Source organism: Eublepharis macularius, chromosome 4 (genome assembly GCF_028583425.1).
Source record: "Eublepharis macularius isolate TG4126 chromosome 4, MPM_Emac_v1.0, whole genome shotgun sequence".
Taxonomy (NCBI): Eukaryota; Metazoa; Chordata; class Lepidosauria; order Squamata; family Eublepharidae; genus Eublepharis; species Eublepharis macularius.
The window spans coordinates 68,325,170-68,340,210 of NC_072793.1; the positions used below are offsets into that span (position 1 = coordinate 68,325,170).

At 43.8% G+C, this 15,041-nt stretch overlaps 1 protein-coding gene across 3 annotated transcripts in view; it reads right to left on the reverse strand.

Moving 5' to 3' along the window:
- ARHGAP26 (Rho GTPase activating protein 26) overlaps positions 1-13,154 on the reverse strand; it is a 401,231-nt gene extending 388,077 nt beyond the window's left edge. For all 3 annotated transcript variants that reach the window (XM_054976071.1, XM_054976070.1, XM_054976072.1), the window contains exons 1-2: positions 12,955-13,154; positions 12,341-12,523 (exon numbers count right to left, since the gene is read on the reverse strand). In XM_054976071.1, the coding sequence (XP_054832046.1) occupies positions 12,341-12,494 (154 nt within the window). In that variant the 5' untranslated portion in view covers positions 12,495-12,523; positions 12,955-13,154. The remainder of the gene's footprint in view (positions 1-12,340; positions 12,524-12,954) is intronic.
- Between the last annotated feature and the right edge of the window lie 1,887 nt (positions 13,155-15,041).

Sequence of the window (15,041 nt, forward strand, 5' to 3'; positions counted from 1 at the left end):
CACCAGCCATGAAACAGATTAGTGACATGCACAGTAACAGAAAAGAATGTGAAAGAAAAAGAGGCCATAGTGAGTAGGCAAAGGCTATCCTCTATTTTACATTCCCTGTTTCAAGCTGGTTTTACATCATGGCTTAATATTTTATTTATTTACTTACTTCATTTATACTCTGCCTTTCTTCCCAATGGAGACCCAAAATGGCTTACATCATTTTCCTCTCCTCCATTTTATCCTCACAACAACCCTGAGAGGTAGGTTAGGCTAAAGAGCATGACTGGCCCAAAGTCACACAGCAAGTTTCCATAGAGTGAAAATTCAAAACTGTGTCCCCCAGGCTCTAGTCCGACATTCTTGGCACTACACTATGTTGGCTCTCAAATGATACCTAATGGTTGAGGTACTCTTTATTTGACCTTCTACCTCAGAAAACCCTACTCAAATACCTCTTTCCCCAGCACCTATGAATATGCCCTGTTGATTGCTAAGCTATTTCAGAAACACTGAAATACCTACTAAGAAACACTACTAACTACTAAGACCGTCAATTAGTTCTTGGGGACAGAATGATACAAACAGAAAGAGTGAGCACTGGTTTACTAGCAGATAATGTCACAAAGACATGCACTACACTTAACTAGCTAACTATTCAGTAGCTTTCATCTCTAGTTTCTCAGGGTTTTGTGAACAGGCAGGGGCTGGGATTCTCAGAGATGGTACCTCACTGATAGACCAAACCCAACCAGATAATGTCTTCTCCTTTTGAGATTTCCAGTTATCTCTCTCCTTCTTGTGCTAATAGAGAAGTTCAGGAACAGAAAACAAACACAAAGATGTATAGACAGACATGACTGTGGAACGTTATATGAATAAAGTTCATTTCCTCAGCCATTGCTTTGGTACCTAGCAAATTACCAGTTCAAAGAAGCCTAACTGCAACTCTTAATTACCCAAAATAAGTCAATTGTGTTTATGATAGAACACTAAGTAGCAGCACCAGTCAAGCAATCATTGGCTGTATAACCAGGCCAGTCTCTTCAAATGCAATCTACAGTCTTTATGCGTCACCTGTGGGAGTGGGATGCGGACTGCAAGTTACTGTTGTGTGATTCAGGCCCAGTTTTGATATCACCGTTCTCCTTAACGTAATTTGTACTTGCAAACACATATTTGTATTTGTGAGAGTAAATCATAAGGATATATGATTTACCAGTTAGTCATATCACACATGATCTTTTCATTGTCAGTACAGCTTCACATGTGAATGGAACGGCTTGCTAACTGTATCTTACCAACATGGGGATCATGAGTTGGCCAGCAGCAAAGCACTAGTGGACGGGCACACCTCTGAAAACATTTGAAACCACAAAGTTTGATGAAAACTGCCTTATTCTGCTACTATAAAATCGAGTATGCTTGCTTAGGAAATCAATTAAGAAGAACAGAAAACATTAACTTAAGGTTAATTGATACTAACATGCCAGAACTAGTGAGGAAGGACTGAACTGTCAAAAGCAGCACATGTTCAGGCTGTACATCCCACATGACAACACCATCTATTTTTGCAATCCTAGGCAGGAAGGAAAAACTGAAGGCTTTGGAGCTCCTAGCAGGCCATTAAATGCAACTTGTGACCTTTATTCTGTTTGCTTTGTCACAAGCAATAGAGACCTGTGAAGCATCAGGTGCTAATATCCTCCACTGACACACTGTCACATCTTGCAACACTTCTCTGCAGTAACACAAAGCAAGGTGCGTGAAAGGATCAAAATCTTATTCAACAACAGGAATACTACTTTTTGCTTGTGGATGCTCCGATGAGGTAGGGATATCACATGCTGCAAGGTTGATTTGTTTGTTTATGAAGAGAGAGATAGGAAACCCTCTCAACTACACCTTAACTTATAGTCTCACAAACATTAAACAATAAGCCATAGACTGGAATCTTGGTAGGTTTGGGCAGCAAAATAAATTCCACAACTGGAATATGGCAGGGGGAGTGATTTAGGATGTTCAGACCATAAAATGCATCATTTAATCTACAATCAAATCCTCTCTAGGTGGATCCTTGGTTACCTAGGACCACACTCACAAGCAAGACAGGATTTTTTAAAAATAAAGCAGAACGAAAGTTATAATACATAATGTTCAGGGTGTGCTGTTAACCCACATCATACCTTACTCTATCAATGACCTGACCCTTTGGTGTGAGGGGGAGGAATGGTAGTGCCATGGCTAGCTTGCTTGCTTCTCAGTAGTGATGATGGAGCGGATGAGGGAACACTGGCCAGTAGCGGCTCCAAGAACCAGCATGGACTAAAAGTTATTAAGACCATGTAGGTTTCCAGGAAAACATGGAACAGTCAAAGTTCTGGCTCTCCTCATCACATTTTCTACAGCCTGAGCTGCAGGGGAGCTCTTGTCCTACTGGAACAGATTACAAGGGGGTAGTAGAGGACTCTGTACTTGCAGTGCATCTAGGGTCAGTAAACTGATTTTTTTTCTTAATGCATCTTATTTCTTTCTATTACTACTATGCCAGATCTCAGCTCTGTTACTGTGTGTGCTCACAAGGACGCTAGACATGCATCTGCATTAATGAGACCTGCATCCCACTTAGGTCCAAGTTCACACTGAAAGTTAAGCATAAGAAATAAATGTCTCTTCTGCCACCTCCCACTACTGTTCTAAAGGAGGTGCAGATTTAGATTTTAACATGCAGTGTAAGGCTAAAAACACACACATATTTTAAGGGACCTTTAAAACCAAGCTATGAAGCTCTGAAGCGGGTGTGGCAATTAAATGGAGGCCAGAATTTAGAAGAATAATCAGAAATCGTCTGTGAGCTGGAACAGGGATACAAGCATGCAGTCAAAATACAGCACAAAATATTAAAATGCCCACAGTACCACAGTGTCCTAACACCTACACAAAACCCTCGTGTAAAATGATTTCAAAGGATGGAAAGAGAAAGAGGGGGAAAAAGATAGCAAAGAAAGTAGAGAGAGATATCTCTGATCTTTTTCTGTCATCTGGGGTGCCTTATCCATGTTCAGGTATGCCGATCTAAGTGGACCTTGGACCTACATAGACTCAGAGATTTAGAGTTCCAGAAGGTATCACTTGACAAGTGGTCCAAGCTGGGATCCAGACATCATTTCAGGCATTAATTCAAAGAGATCCAGAAGGAAAGCCTGTGGAGCAGAAGTGGATTCGGCAGATTAGAACTCAGGTACAGAGTTCAAAGCCAAACAACAGTTGGGATGATTAAAGTAGTGTCTGTTATATAGGCCAAATAATACAAAGAACAAAGATTTGATTCTCCAAGGTTTGGAGTAAGGCAGGGGAATCCAGGTGTAAACTTTCCAAATGGTCCAGGAAAGGCTTGAGGTAGGAAGAAGGTGTGCCTGATAGAGGCGTTTATACAGTGGAAAGCTTTCTAAACAAAACAGGGCTAGAGGTGAGCAAGATACCAACTTTGGGATAAAAGCAATTACTTTACAGGCAGAAATAATCAGGATTTTTTTGTTAGGAAAGACCAACAGAGTATGGTGCACAACAATACCTTGACCTGCTAGAAAGAATAATAGTTGCAAAGCCAGCCATGCCTGATTCATCAGTTTCTTTCTGTGCTTTTCATTGTGTCAGACTTCATCTTCTTTAGTCTTGCCTGCTGACCATTGTTCATCTATAGCTAAAACCAGTTCATGGAAAACAGCCTGCTCCTGCCTTTTCTTCTGTCCTGCTACTTCATTTGTTCTGCAAATAACCCCCTCCTCCCCACCACCACCAAAAAACCCTAACTCTTAGACAAGGGCTGGCCAAAATTTTCTAGCAGAGTACGTGGGCTGGTAATAGGCCAACAGACTGATGCCAGCAAAACAGAGGTTAAAAGGTCGTGGCAACAGCACACTCCATATAGTGACTTCTCTCTATGTGGGGAAGATACCTCGGGTGCTAAGCCCCCTCAATTCCGTCTTAAAAGCTGCTCCTGCGCCTTTAATAAGATGTACGTCACTAGTGTATGTAACAGGTTCATCTTCTCCTCTCCCACAGAACTGAGAGGGAAGATGCATGTACCTATCTTTTCTCTATCATTAAGGTTATATAAGCTAATTTCAGATCAGAAGTTGGGCATCTTGACTTAATGACACAAGTTTTAGAATACAAAAACCAAGGGCTAGAAGGATTTGCCTCTTGATTTCTAAGTCACAGCAATTTGCTGAATATTGCACAGCAACTTTGAAGCCTTAATGCAGGCCTTAAGTAGTTGCACAAGAACAGAGGCTACCTTTATACAACAATTTTAAACCTCAATCATCCTACAGAAAGATACATTATTGTGGGGAGGGGGGTGGGGAGAGACCGATTTGCTCTACCTACAGAAATTTACCCTGGAACATTAATTCATACCAAAGTCTAGAGCAAACGACATGAAATTTTGTAACATAAAAAATAAAGATAATTTAAATAAATTAATGTATAAAATAAACTAGACAGCTGAAATCACAATAATAGGTTAAAAGCCTTGAATATATGCTAGATGCACTAACAATGTTTACTTTTAGCACTTCATAAACACTTGGGAGAGTGATACGTGTGAACTCTGCCAAGGCTTAAACAAATGCATGTTAAGTGATGTTGAGTTCAAGTATTTGTTGTGCCCCAAACTGAATGCTAAGCCAGTGGTTTCCAATGTTTGCTAGCAGATGCACATTTTTTTCTAAATTAATTTCAGGAATACCTACCTGCCTACCGCATGTTATTTACCAGTCTAAATTCCCCCCTTCCAAAACTAAAAAAAAAAAGAAATGCAAGTACCTTTTTCATGCTCAAGTCCCTGTCCCCCACCCCGCATTAGGGCTAACAGCAGAGAGGGGCTCTTATACAGAGCAAGCACCATAGAGAGCAACAGATTGACATGTATCCCCTCGGAAGAGCTGTGGTGCTTGTATTTCTGCAAGGCTGCAAAGAAGCCAAGACTCATTTCGTATCCGGTGGATCCTTGATACTGATCAAGTTTGCCAGCCCCTTTTTTAGATTTTTCCTTGCCTTTTGCTATTCTTACCCATAAGTCTTCTACACTCACTATTTGCATTTCGTTTTTATGTGTCACTTGAAGCTTGCCATTTGCTGAAGTTACTGAATAATTTACACATGCTGTAATAAACACACAACCCCCCCAAAAGAGGGAAATGTGTTAACAAAGAACAGGCCACTCTCTATATCAAACAATCTATGGAGACAAAAGGAAAGCAAATTTCAACTGATCCTCTTTTATCCCCATCCAAAAACCTGCCATCAATGAAAATCTAGAAAGGCCCTGTATATTGCAGCTTCCAAGATGTCTTTTTATTCAAATTCCATAATAGATGAATAGAACATACAAACATATTCATCAATCTAGTAACCACATTCTGAACCACACTTTTAACACAAGTTTCTCAGCCAATCCTAAAGACAACATGAATTGTTAAGGCACTGCCTTATAGCTGAGGCCAAATGGCTGAAAGCTAACAAACTGAAACTGAACCCAGACAAGATGGAAGTGATGCTAGCTGGGAAGGTAAAGACATTGAAAGACACTGTACTCCCCACTTTTAATGGTTTTCAGCTGATCCGTGCAGACTCAGTTAAGAATAGTGTTGCCAATTCACTATAACCTCTCGGCAGGCCTGGCACTTACCTTGTGCCTTCTGTGTGGTTCTTTTTGCGTGCATGCTCCTAGCACTTGTGTGATGATGTCATTTCCAGGAAATGATGCCAGCAATGGGCATGCTCCCACACTTCGCACAGGGCTAATTCTGGCCCGTTTGGGGCCAGGAAGTGACATCATTTCACCCCACTGGGATTGTGCCTGGTGTGCTTTCCTGAGCTGCCTGCCAGTGGTGGGTGATCACTACCTCCCACACCTCACCAGCCATCAGTGGGCAATGGAGCAAATCTCTGGGAGATTGCCCACCACCAGCGGGCATCTGGGAAACTTAGTAAAGAACCTAGGGGTTATACTGGCTCCAGCACGGCTAGTAGAGAAACTTATTAATGCAGCTGCAAACAAGGTCTTCTTCAAATTCAGTTTAGCCAGGAAAATGGCCCCCAGCCTTGACATGGGGGATCTGGCCACCTGGATCCATACTATGGTAACTATAGTAATGCAATCTATGTAGGTTTCACCTCAAAATCTACTCAAGAGACTCCAGTTGGTGCAGAATGCTGCAGCTCGATTACATCAGGAGTTAACTGGAGCATGCATACTACTCCTGTTCTGCAGTCACTCCATCAGATTCCCATCAGTTCTCAGGCTCAATTCAAGGCTTTGGCTATCATATGCAAAGCCCTCCATGGCCTTCGTCTTTCACATCTACAGGACCACTTCTCTCCCTATGCCCCACCATGGCAGCTTCAGTTATCCGCTCATTCTCAGTGGCAGCTCCCGCTTTATGGAATGGCCTGCCTGAAGATGTCAGGAAAACTCCCACTCTCCTGATTTTCTGCAAACTGTGAAAAACTGAATTATTCAAGAGGACTTTTTTACACAGGTAACAGGACTATGCTGTAAAGCAATAGTTCTGAGAGACACACTGGTAAAGAGGTAGGTGTCCAGAAAATATTACTGTGTACAGTCTGTTGCTGTAGGTATGCTCCTATTGGATAGTTCTGCATCATTTAATATGTTGTATCAATTTGCTTATGTTTGTTTCAGCATTTTTAAGCTCCGTCAGCTTTCTGCTGTTTTCAAATTCCTGCAATCCTTACCCTATTGTATTGCTTATTGTACGTCCCAGTCATCGATCATATTGACTTACACTACATAATCCGCCTTGATTCTCAGTGAGAAAGGCAAACTATAAATAACAAATAAATAAAATTGTTAGAGCACTGGACTAGGTCAGGGGAGATCTGTATTTAAATCCTTGCTCAGTATGAAATTTAATAGGTGACGTTGGGCAAGTCATTCTTTCAGTGGCTAGTCTACTTCACAGGGTTGGTGTCGGCTAGAATCAAAGAGGGGAGAATTCTGTGTGCTGCCTTCTACTCCTCTAAGAAAGGTTAGGATAAATAAATAAATAAATGAACTTGGCAGTCATGTTTGAAGAGGGAAATACCTGAGCCATTAAGAACAACAACAAAAAAGCGCCATCAGTCAGTCACCACAGACCCATATTAAGCAAATTGGCTACAATTACCGACAATTTTGACCTAGTAAAAACTGTACAATATGGTAAATTACTCAGATGAACATATTCATGTACAATCCAAGCCATCTATATATAAAGCTTGTGAACATTAACAGGTGTAAGACCCCATTTGTTCTTTTTCTTCACCCTGCTTATTTTAAGAAACAAGAACAAATCACATTCAGAAAGCGTTCATACCAAAAATATTCATACTTTAATCCTTCTACTACCATGGGAAGTGTTTGCAGCCAAGCCATCTACTGTTTGAACACAGAAGTCATCTCCACCTTGTGCAAAACTCGGATGATGAACCGACTCCAGCAGTAACAGCCCAGCAGAAAAAAGAACTAGTACAGCATTTTAGAAATGGTTGGTTTTGCTGAAAAATCTCTGAGGGCCAAGCTACAAGTGACGAATGACACTTGAACAGCAAGTGTATTTCTCCCTGTTCACTTGCCCTCCACTCAATCCACTTGCCGTTCAAGTGTCATTTGTCATGTGTAGCTTGGCCCTTAATGGCTATTTTTACCATCCAGCATGATCTAAGAAATTTACTAGAAGTACAATCTGACCAACCAGTACATTTCAAATAAAGCCATTTCATATTTCATTGTCCTGCCAACAAGAATTCTGTGGCACTGCAGATGGCTTATTCCACTATGAAATGTTAATTTCTAGCTGGACAGCAACCTCTGATATATACACAACAATGTACAGGCTGCTATTGCACTACTGGTGACAAGCTCGCAAAACGTGAGTATTTATTCTTTAACAAAATATAAAAGAGCAAGTTCAGAAAAAAAAATTCAGAATAGTTCATACTCACAAAGCACCACAAAGCTTCCAATAATTTGACCCCAAAGTAGAAATGAGGGTCATGAATGAAACTTCACACCTACAACTTCACCTACAGCTAACCAACCCTACAACTGCAATCCTGATATACACAGGCCTCGAATAGTCATGCCAGCTGCCTTCGTTTTGGATAAGCAGCCCAGCGTATGTTAGTGGAGCCAAAAATAAGTCAAGGCATGCAAAACTCCCAAGCTGCTATGTCAAGTAGGAATGAACCATCATATCACGTGGTGGCATTTTGATACCAGTCAACCCAAGGCTTTGTCCCAAAGGAACCCCCACAGAGCAAGAGGAAAAGCATACACAGCTAGGAAAGCTTCCCTTTCAAAAAAAAAAAAAAAGCTGAAATGCAATTAAAGATCCTTTAACATTGTGCTATGAAGAAAGAACAGAAATAACATCTGAGCTGCAAAGCTCTCTCAGCATAAGCACTGCAGCTATGGAATTACTCTACATGCTCACCGGTATCTTTTCTCACTCAGCCCTTCATTCTTGGAGGGGTAGCAAACACAAACATGTGTCTTTTGGTACCTTTAATACTAACAAAAATTTTATTTCATTATAAACTTTCATGGACTAGAGTCCAGATGCAAAGAGTGGATCTTCACTATGCTGTAGTTTTATGCAGGTAGTATGACCAATTCCCCCCCCCCCCGCAAAAGGCAGCAAGGTCAAGGGGCCATAAAATACATAAAGCACAAGGTGAAATATAATTATGTAAAATTCATAATCAAGAAACAACTCTTAAGTTAAAACAGCTTCTACCAACAACAACATGCCACCTAACAGACACACAAATCAAAGGACCAACCCTTTCACAGCCCTTTTACACTGCTGTTCTGTTGTTGTGTTTAATATCTCCAACCTGAAATGGCAACATAGTGAAGATCCACTCTTGCTTAAGAATTGAGGGCCAAACTACATGAGATGACTTACACAAGTTTGTGCGAGTGTTTAGAAGTATGTGTGCTCCAATGTGCCCGTGTCGACTTTTCCCCAAGCTGAACACGTCCTGTTAACTTCATGTAGCTGCATTTGCGAGTGTCCAGTCATAATCAGTGAGTCACCAGTGTAGAGCACTGATTTTCGTTGGCGTGGGGGGAGATGAGGAATGGTATCCCATGATGCACCTTCTCTTTGCGCATGCTCAAATTTTCCTCAACAGGACAGAGCAAATTTGGTAAAATTCGGTCATTGTTTCCAGGGCTTTCCAGGAGTCTGGGGAGGCCATTATTGGACTGAATTTTACCAAATTTGCTGAGGACCTACATCTAACTCTAACAAGTTCTTCCCCACAATAGAAACAAATGAGGTCACTTTCTTTGTGGAGCCATAAAATGGCCCCCCAGGGTCCAATCTCCCTGAAACTCAGGGCGGGGGGTCTTTAGAGGAAAGTTAGGAGTAATCCCCTGCAAATTCAGTGGATTTTGCTTGCAAAAGGCCACCCCAGCCCCCTAGATAGCTCCTCTAGATAGCTCCCCTAAGGAATAATGGAGATTGGAGTTGACTGGGGGCACCTTTTGGGGGGGCCATATAATGGCCCCCCATGGTCCAATCTTCATGAAACTTGGGGGGTCTTTAGAGGACAGTCCGGAGTATGTTCTCTGTAAATTTTGTAGATTTCTTTTGCAAAATGCCACCCCCATCCCCCTGGATAGCCCCCATAGTTTTCCCTATAGGGAATAATGGAGTTTGGAGGTGACTGGGGGCACCTTATTTGGGGGGGGGCATAAAACAGTCCCCAAAGTCCAATCTTCATGAAATTTGGGGAGTCGTTAGAGGACAGTTGGGAGTAGGTCCCCAGAAAATTTGGTAAAATTCAGTCCAAAAATGATTCCCCCTAAGTCCCTGGAAAGCCCCAAATCACGTTTCCCATTGGAAACAATGGCCAAATTTTACCGAATTTCCTCTGTATTGCCAAGGAAGATTTGAGCATGTGCAAAGAGAAGGTGCATCCTGGGATACCATCCCTCATCTTGGGAGGACCACGGAGGAAACCTGTGCCAGTCCGTACACGGGATCGACTGCCACGCGGCTGAAGTGTGCAAGTGAACAGGAAAGTAATGGGGGAAATGTGTATGTGTAATCATGTGCTCTACACGTGTAATGTGTCTTGCACAGTTCAGCTCTGAATGCTTATGCGGGAATAAAATGTTGTTAGTCTCTACGATGCCACAGGGTCCCATTATATTTTTACATACAACAATTGCCTACATCTTCAAGGATCAAGAATGAAACCCAGCAAATCCTGGGGAGAAAGCCCAGCTGAAGTCTGGGATTACACTGACAACATTACATTGACAACACAACCTTCAGCGAATCAAATTGTGAAGAATCACTTAACTTGCCAGTCATTCTTACTGCATTTCTTTTATTACCTGCTGCCATACCCATGGAAATATGTCAGCATTGCAGTGACCCCTACAAGATTAGACAGTAGGCATAGAAAGCGAGCTGTAGATACTCATACATTACCAGTGAGAGATATAGTACCTATCAGCTGAACATAGGCAGGGTCGACACACAAAAATAAAACTACAGTAGGACACAAGGACTCAAGAGCTACTATTTAAATTACTTGTCACCTATACTGAACCAGGGGAGTTGCTACCCCTGTAACTTGCTTCCAGACAAACCAAGGGGAAAAAAGTGTTAAGCAGTAGTATCATATTTCAGATATTATTTGCCAGAATTGTCAAAACTGAGTAGTATCAAATTTGCCAAAACTGAGCACCCACTGGTGGGACACATGTATAGATCATGGATGGAGAAAAGCAAGCGTCAAGCGTCACACAAGGATGGAGAAAAGCAAGCGTCAAGCAAGCGTCACACATTAATGAAGCTCCAGCCCTGCATGCTGGTCACAAAAAATGGAGTCATGTGCCAGGCACCACTAGACAAAAATTAGGCAGGGCTCCAGAGAACTACAGGAAAGGCAATGTACAGGAATACCTCCACCTGCACTGTCACCCACAAACAACAGTATCATTTGGTGCCTTGAAAAGTACAGTTTAATGTGCCCCTCCATGGAAATGTGTGAGGATCAAGCCTGAGCTGTACCAATGACATTCTAAAAGGCAGCTTCAAAACAGATTAACACAAAAGGGAGAGAGACTTGACCAGGGGATCTGCTGTCCAATATTCAGAGGAGTTAGCTGTGTTAGTCTGTAGCTGCAAAATAGCTAAGAGTTCAGTAGCACCTTTAAGACTAACCAACTTTATTGAAGCATAAGCTTTTGAGAACCACAGTTCTCATCGTCAGATACATGGAAGAACTAAAAAAAAAGAAAAGAAAAGAAAATCAAGCCACAGTAAAGACACAGACATTTGCACACTGGTCAACTTTAAACTACTGTAGCATATAAGTACACAACTTGCGTTTCAAGAACAAGAACTGAAATCCTGCCGGAAAGTTGGAAAGAAGCAGCAACAGCTATATAGTATTGGACAGTATTTGGAGATCATGGCTAGATAGTGTTTCCATTAAAGAGGATCTCTTTGGGGTCAATTACAATAACAACAACATTCAATTTTCAAACAGTTACTGAGGGCATCAGAGAGCACTGAATGCCATAGCTTCCCCAAGTACCAATCTAGAGAACCAAATATATTAAAATAAAAAAAAATGTTATTCTGCTAAGGTAAAAACAGAAACGTGCAATCCTGAGTCCCTGATTTCAATGGCGCTTTTATGTACATACAGAGAATACCTGTTATCATAGCAGCTGTATCACAACCACAACCTACAGCAAAATAATTTCAAACGAGAAAGTCAACTCTGGAAAGGACTAAAGACAGGGAAGAAATATAATCTTTAAGCCAAATAACCTAACCTGGAAACCTTCAATGCTCTTTGAAAAGTATTTTATACACAAAGGGCTTTCACTTTCCCAAGAGCTGCTGGGTCAGATCAGGAAAAGAAAGCAATGCCTTACATATTTTAAACTACACACCCAAGGCTGTTAATCTACAACTACTGCTAGCAGGCATAGTATCACTGCCACTGCAATACCATTCTTTATCTTCCTTCAACACTTTGCACTAGGTACATTCCCAGCTCCACATCTTTGTTGCTATGAGCAATACAGGCGCCAACTATGGGGCAAACTCCATTGCTCAGCTTGTGTAAGAACATTGAACTGCCACACTGGTAATTGGCTTGCCTCTCTTCCGCAGCAGGTGAGCGGCGCACCCACTCTGATGCAGGGCTCTCCTTTCACTTTAAGCTGCCATAATCACAGCCTCCTCTGCTATTCAGAGTTCCCACACGCACAGGCAGCACCTCCCCCCCCCCCCCCCCCGCCACTTACTCTTAAGAGCTGCGATGAGGGACTTGCCATCTTTTATGAGCTCCTTGATGAACTTGTTGGTCTTCTCCAGTTCAGCTTCATGAGATTTCAGCCTCTCTCGGAACTGAGGACTATCCAAACAGCAATCGCTAAATTCCAGGGCAGGTAGTCCCATGGTTCCCACAAGCCCCTCCAAAAGGAAACCTTTGCAAAATAATAATAATAATAATAATAATAAGCTGTAACAGAAATAGCCACAAAGGGACCATCCCAAATGTATTTTTTAAAAAATACCTATTAAAACTGAAAATAGATGCTGCTGGTTCAACAAAATTAAAAGATGCACCCACCGAGTGAAAGGCCTCCAGTTTCTCGGGGCTCTTCGGGATATGGGAATGGAACGATTAATTACAAAAGGGGGGAAGGGCAGGTCAGCGGAGTTAATGAGGCGCAGAACTTGCACCGGGAGCTGCTTCAGATGCCAGAGGGAGAGACCGGGAGCCGCTAGGAGGGGGGCGGTGCTGCTGCTGCTGCTGCAGCTATAGCAAACAGCGCTGCTTGAGGACTGCTCATGGCGCAAGCAACCAAACACGCCGCGAACTCAGAACTGCCGTTGTTGCCGGAACCCTTTTTACCTCCGAGCCGGCGACTGCTGCAACCGCTGCCTCGCTCAAGGCACCCGCGCAAGGTCCCCCGCGGCCTCGGTCAGTGGAGGCGACGGTGTCTGATCAGTTCAGCAGCCCAGCCATCCCCGGCGGCATCCGGGATCCATCGGGCCGCTCCACTTCCCCATCGGAACGCTGGAGATCATTTTCCTACCGCGCTGCCCATTGGAACGTCGACGGGGAGGTGTTTTTTTTTTTCCTCTCCCGAACGCAACCCCGCCTCTTGCGCCAGCCGGAGCCAATCAGTGCGCAGCCTGCTGGCGGGCACGGGGGGGGGGAGAGAGGTGCCCCGCGATGACAGACCAGGGCGGGGGGGGGGGCGTGGCGGGAGTTATGTCAAGCCGCATGGAGCCTCTCCCCTCGGCTGCCCGCCCGCCCTCTTAAAGGAATAGCCGCCGTCGCGTGCGCGGGGGCTGCTCAAGGGCATTTCTCGGGAGCCTCCTGCCGCCGCCGAAATGAAGAAACCGCATCATTGCCCTTAAGGGAATTAAGGGGCCCGTGAGGGATCGCCCTCATCGAGCGTGCCATAAAGGGATGGGATGGGGAGGCATTGAAGAGGGATGCCGAAGAGGGCTTTGACAAGCAGCCCTTTTCCTAGGTGAGGCGGCTCCCCTTGCCTGCCGGGACTTCTCCCGAATGGAAATCGGCTTGATGAAAAATGACTGCCTGCACGTGGCCATGTTTGTCTTTGCAAGACGGGAGAGCTTTCCCGATGCTGGAATGAGCGGCGCTTTTTTAAAAAAAGAAAATGTTGCCTGTCGCGACGACTCTCTCGAAGAGGGGGGGGGTGGGCTTCAAGCCATGTAACTGCGCGTTAATTTTTTCCACTTCCTTCCAACTCCTTCAATCCTATGGGCTGGGTGAGAAAACTGCTTGAACTCCTGGCATTCGAATATGCAGTTTAGTATCTACCCAAAACCTCTGGGAAAGGTTTGGCCCGGGGTGTCATCAGTACACGAATGCCGCCCAGTTCTGTTCCTCCTTTTCGTCTGTCAGTCAAGCGAGAGTGTAACTGGCCTGAGCCACGGCCTGGAGGGCAATAGAAGACTGAGGACAGCTAGTCAATGGAGGTTTTATCCAGATACGACGGAGGAGCTCTTGGCTGATCCCAAAGACAGCCTAGGTCTATAGCATCTGCCAGTTCTGGATGGGGTTTCGCTCTGCCTTAAAGAGGATTATAGTTTGGGGGTGTCTTTGATTTGGGATTCTGGTAGAGGTGCACATCTCCTTTGTGGCACATAGGCATTATTCCCCAACAGTGGCCCTCTTCAAGAGCAAAATAGTTGCCCATACTCTGATTTCATCCAGTTTGTATTTCTGCAATGTGTTCTACATGGGGGAGGGGTGGTCTGCCTATGAAAACAGTTTTAACTTGAACTATATTGACTAGACTGCTACCAGATGTAACAGAGATCATGGCCGAATCCACACTTCCTTTTTGTTTCTGCGCCTTTTTTGCAACTGCAGCGCTGTTCCAGCAGATACTCACACGCTTTCCCATTCCGTGTGTTCCCCACCATCACCGCAGCACAATTGTGCCTCCTTTCCGTACCACGTGATAATGGCGGAAATCTTGCCATTTTGAAAACCTCTATGCTTGCTTTTGGTTTGTTTTCAGCCACCATTCTAAGTGCTGGGATTGACATACAAGGCACTATACAGCTGGGCCTGGGGAACCAGGAGGATCACCCTCTCCTGTATATACCTGCTGGCAGCTGAAGTCAGAGGTTCTGCTCTGCATTAGTGAGGCCAGGTGGTGAGCACTAGGGAAGGGGACTTCTTAGTGGTGAGGAGAGTTGCTAGCCCAGCGCTGGAAACCCCTGGGAGATGTGGGGGCGGAGTCCTCATGATTGGCATTGTGCTGACACCATAACATCGCATCTGCTGTGAACCCCAAAGTGACATCACAATGTCAGGGCAATGCTCTAGGATTCACCCAAAATTTCATGAGTTTTACTAGAGTTTTGGGTGAATTCTAGAGCATCACCCTGACATGGAGATATCACTTCTGGGTTTGCACTGTAGTCATATTGTGATGTAGGTGCAATACCAATTTT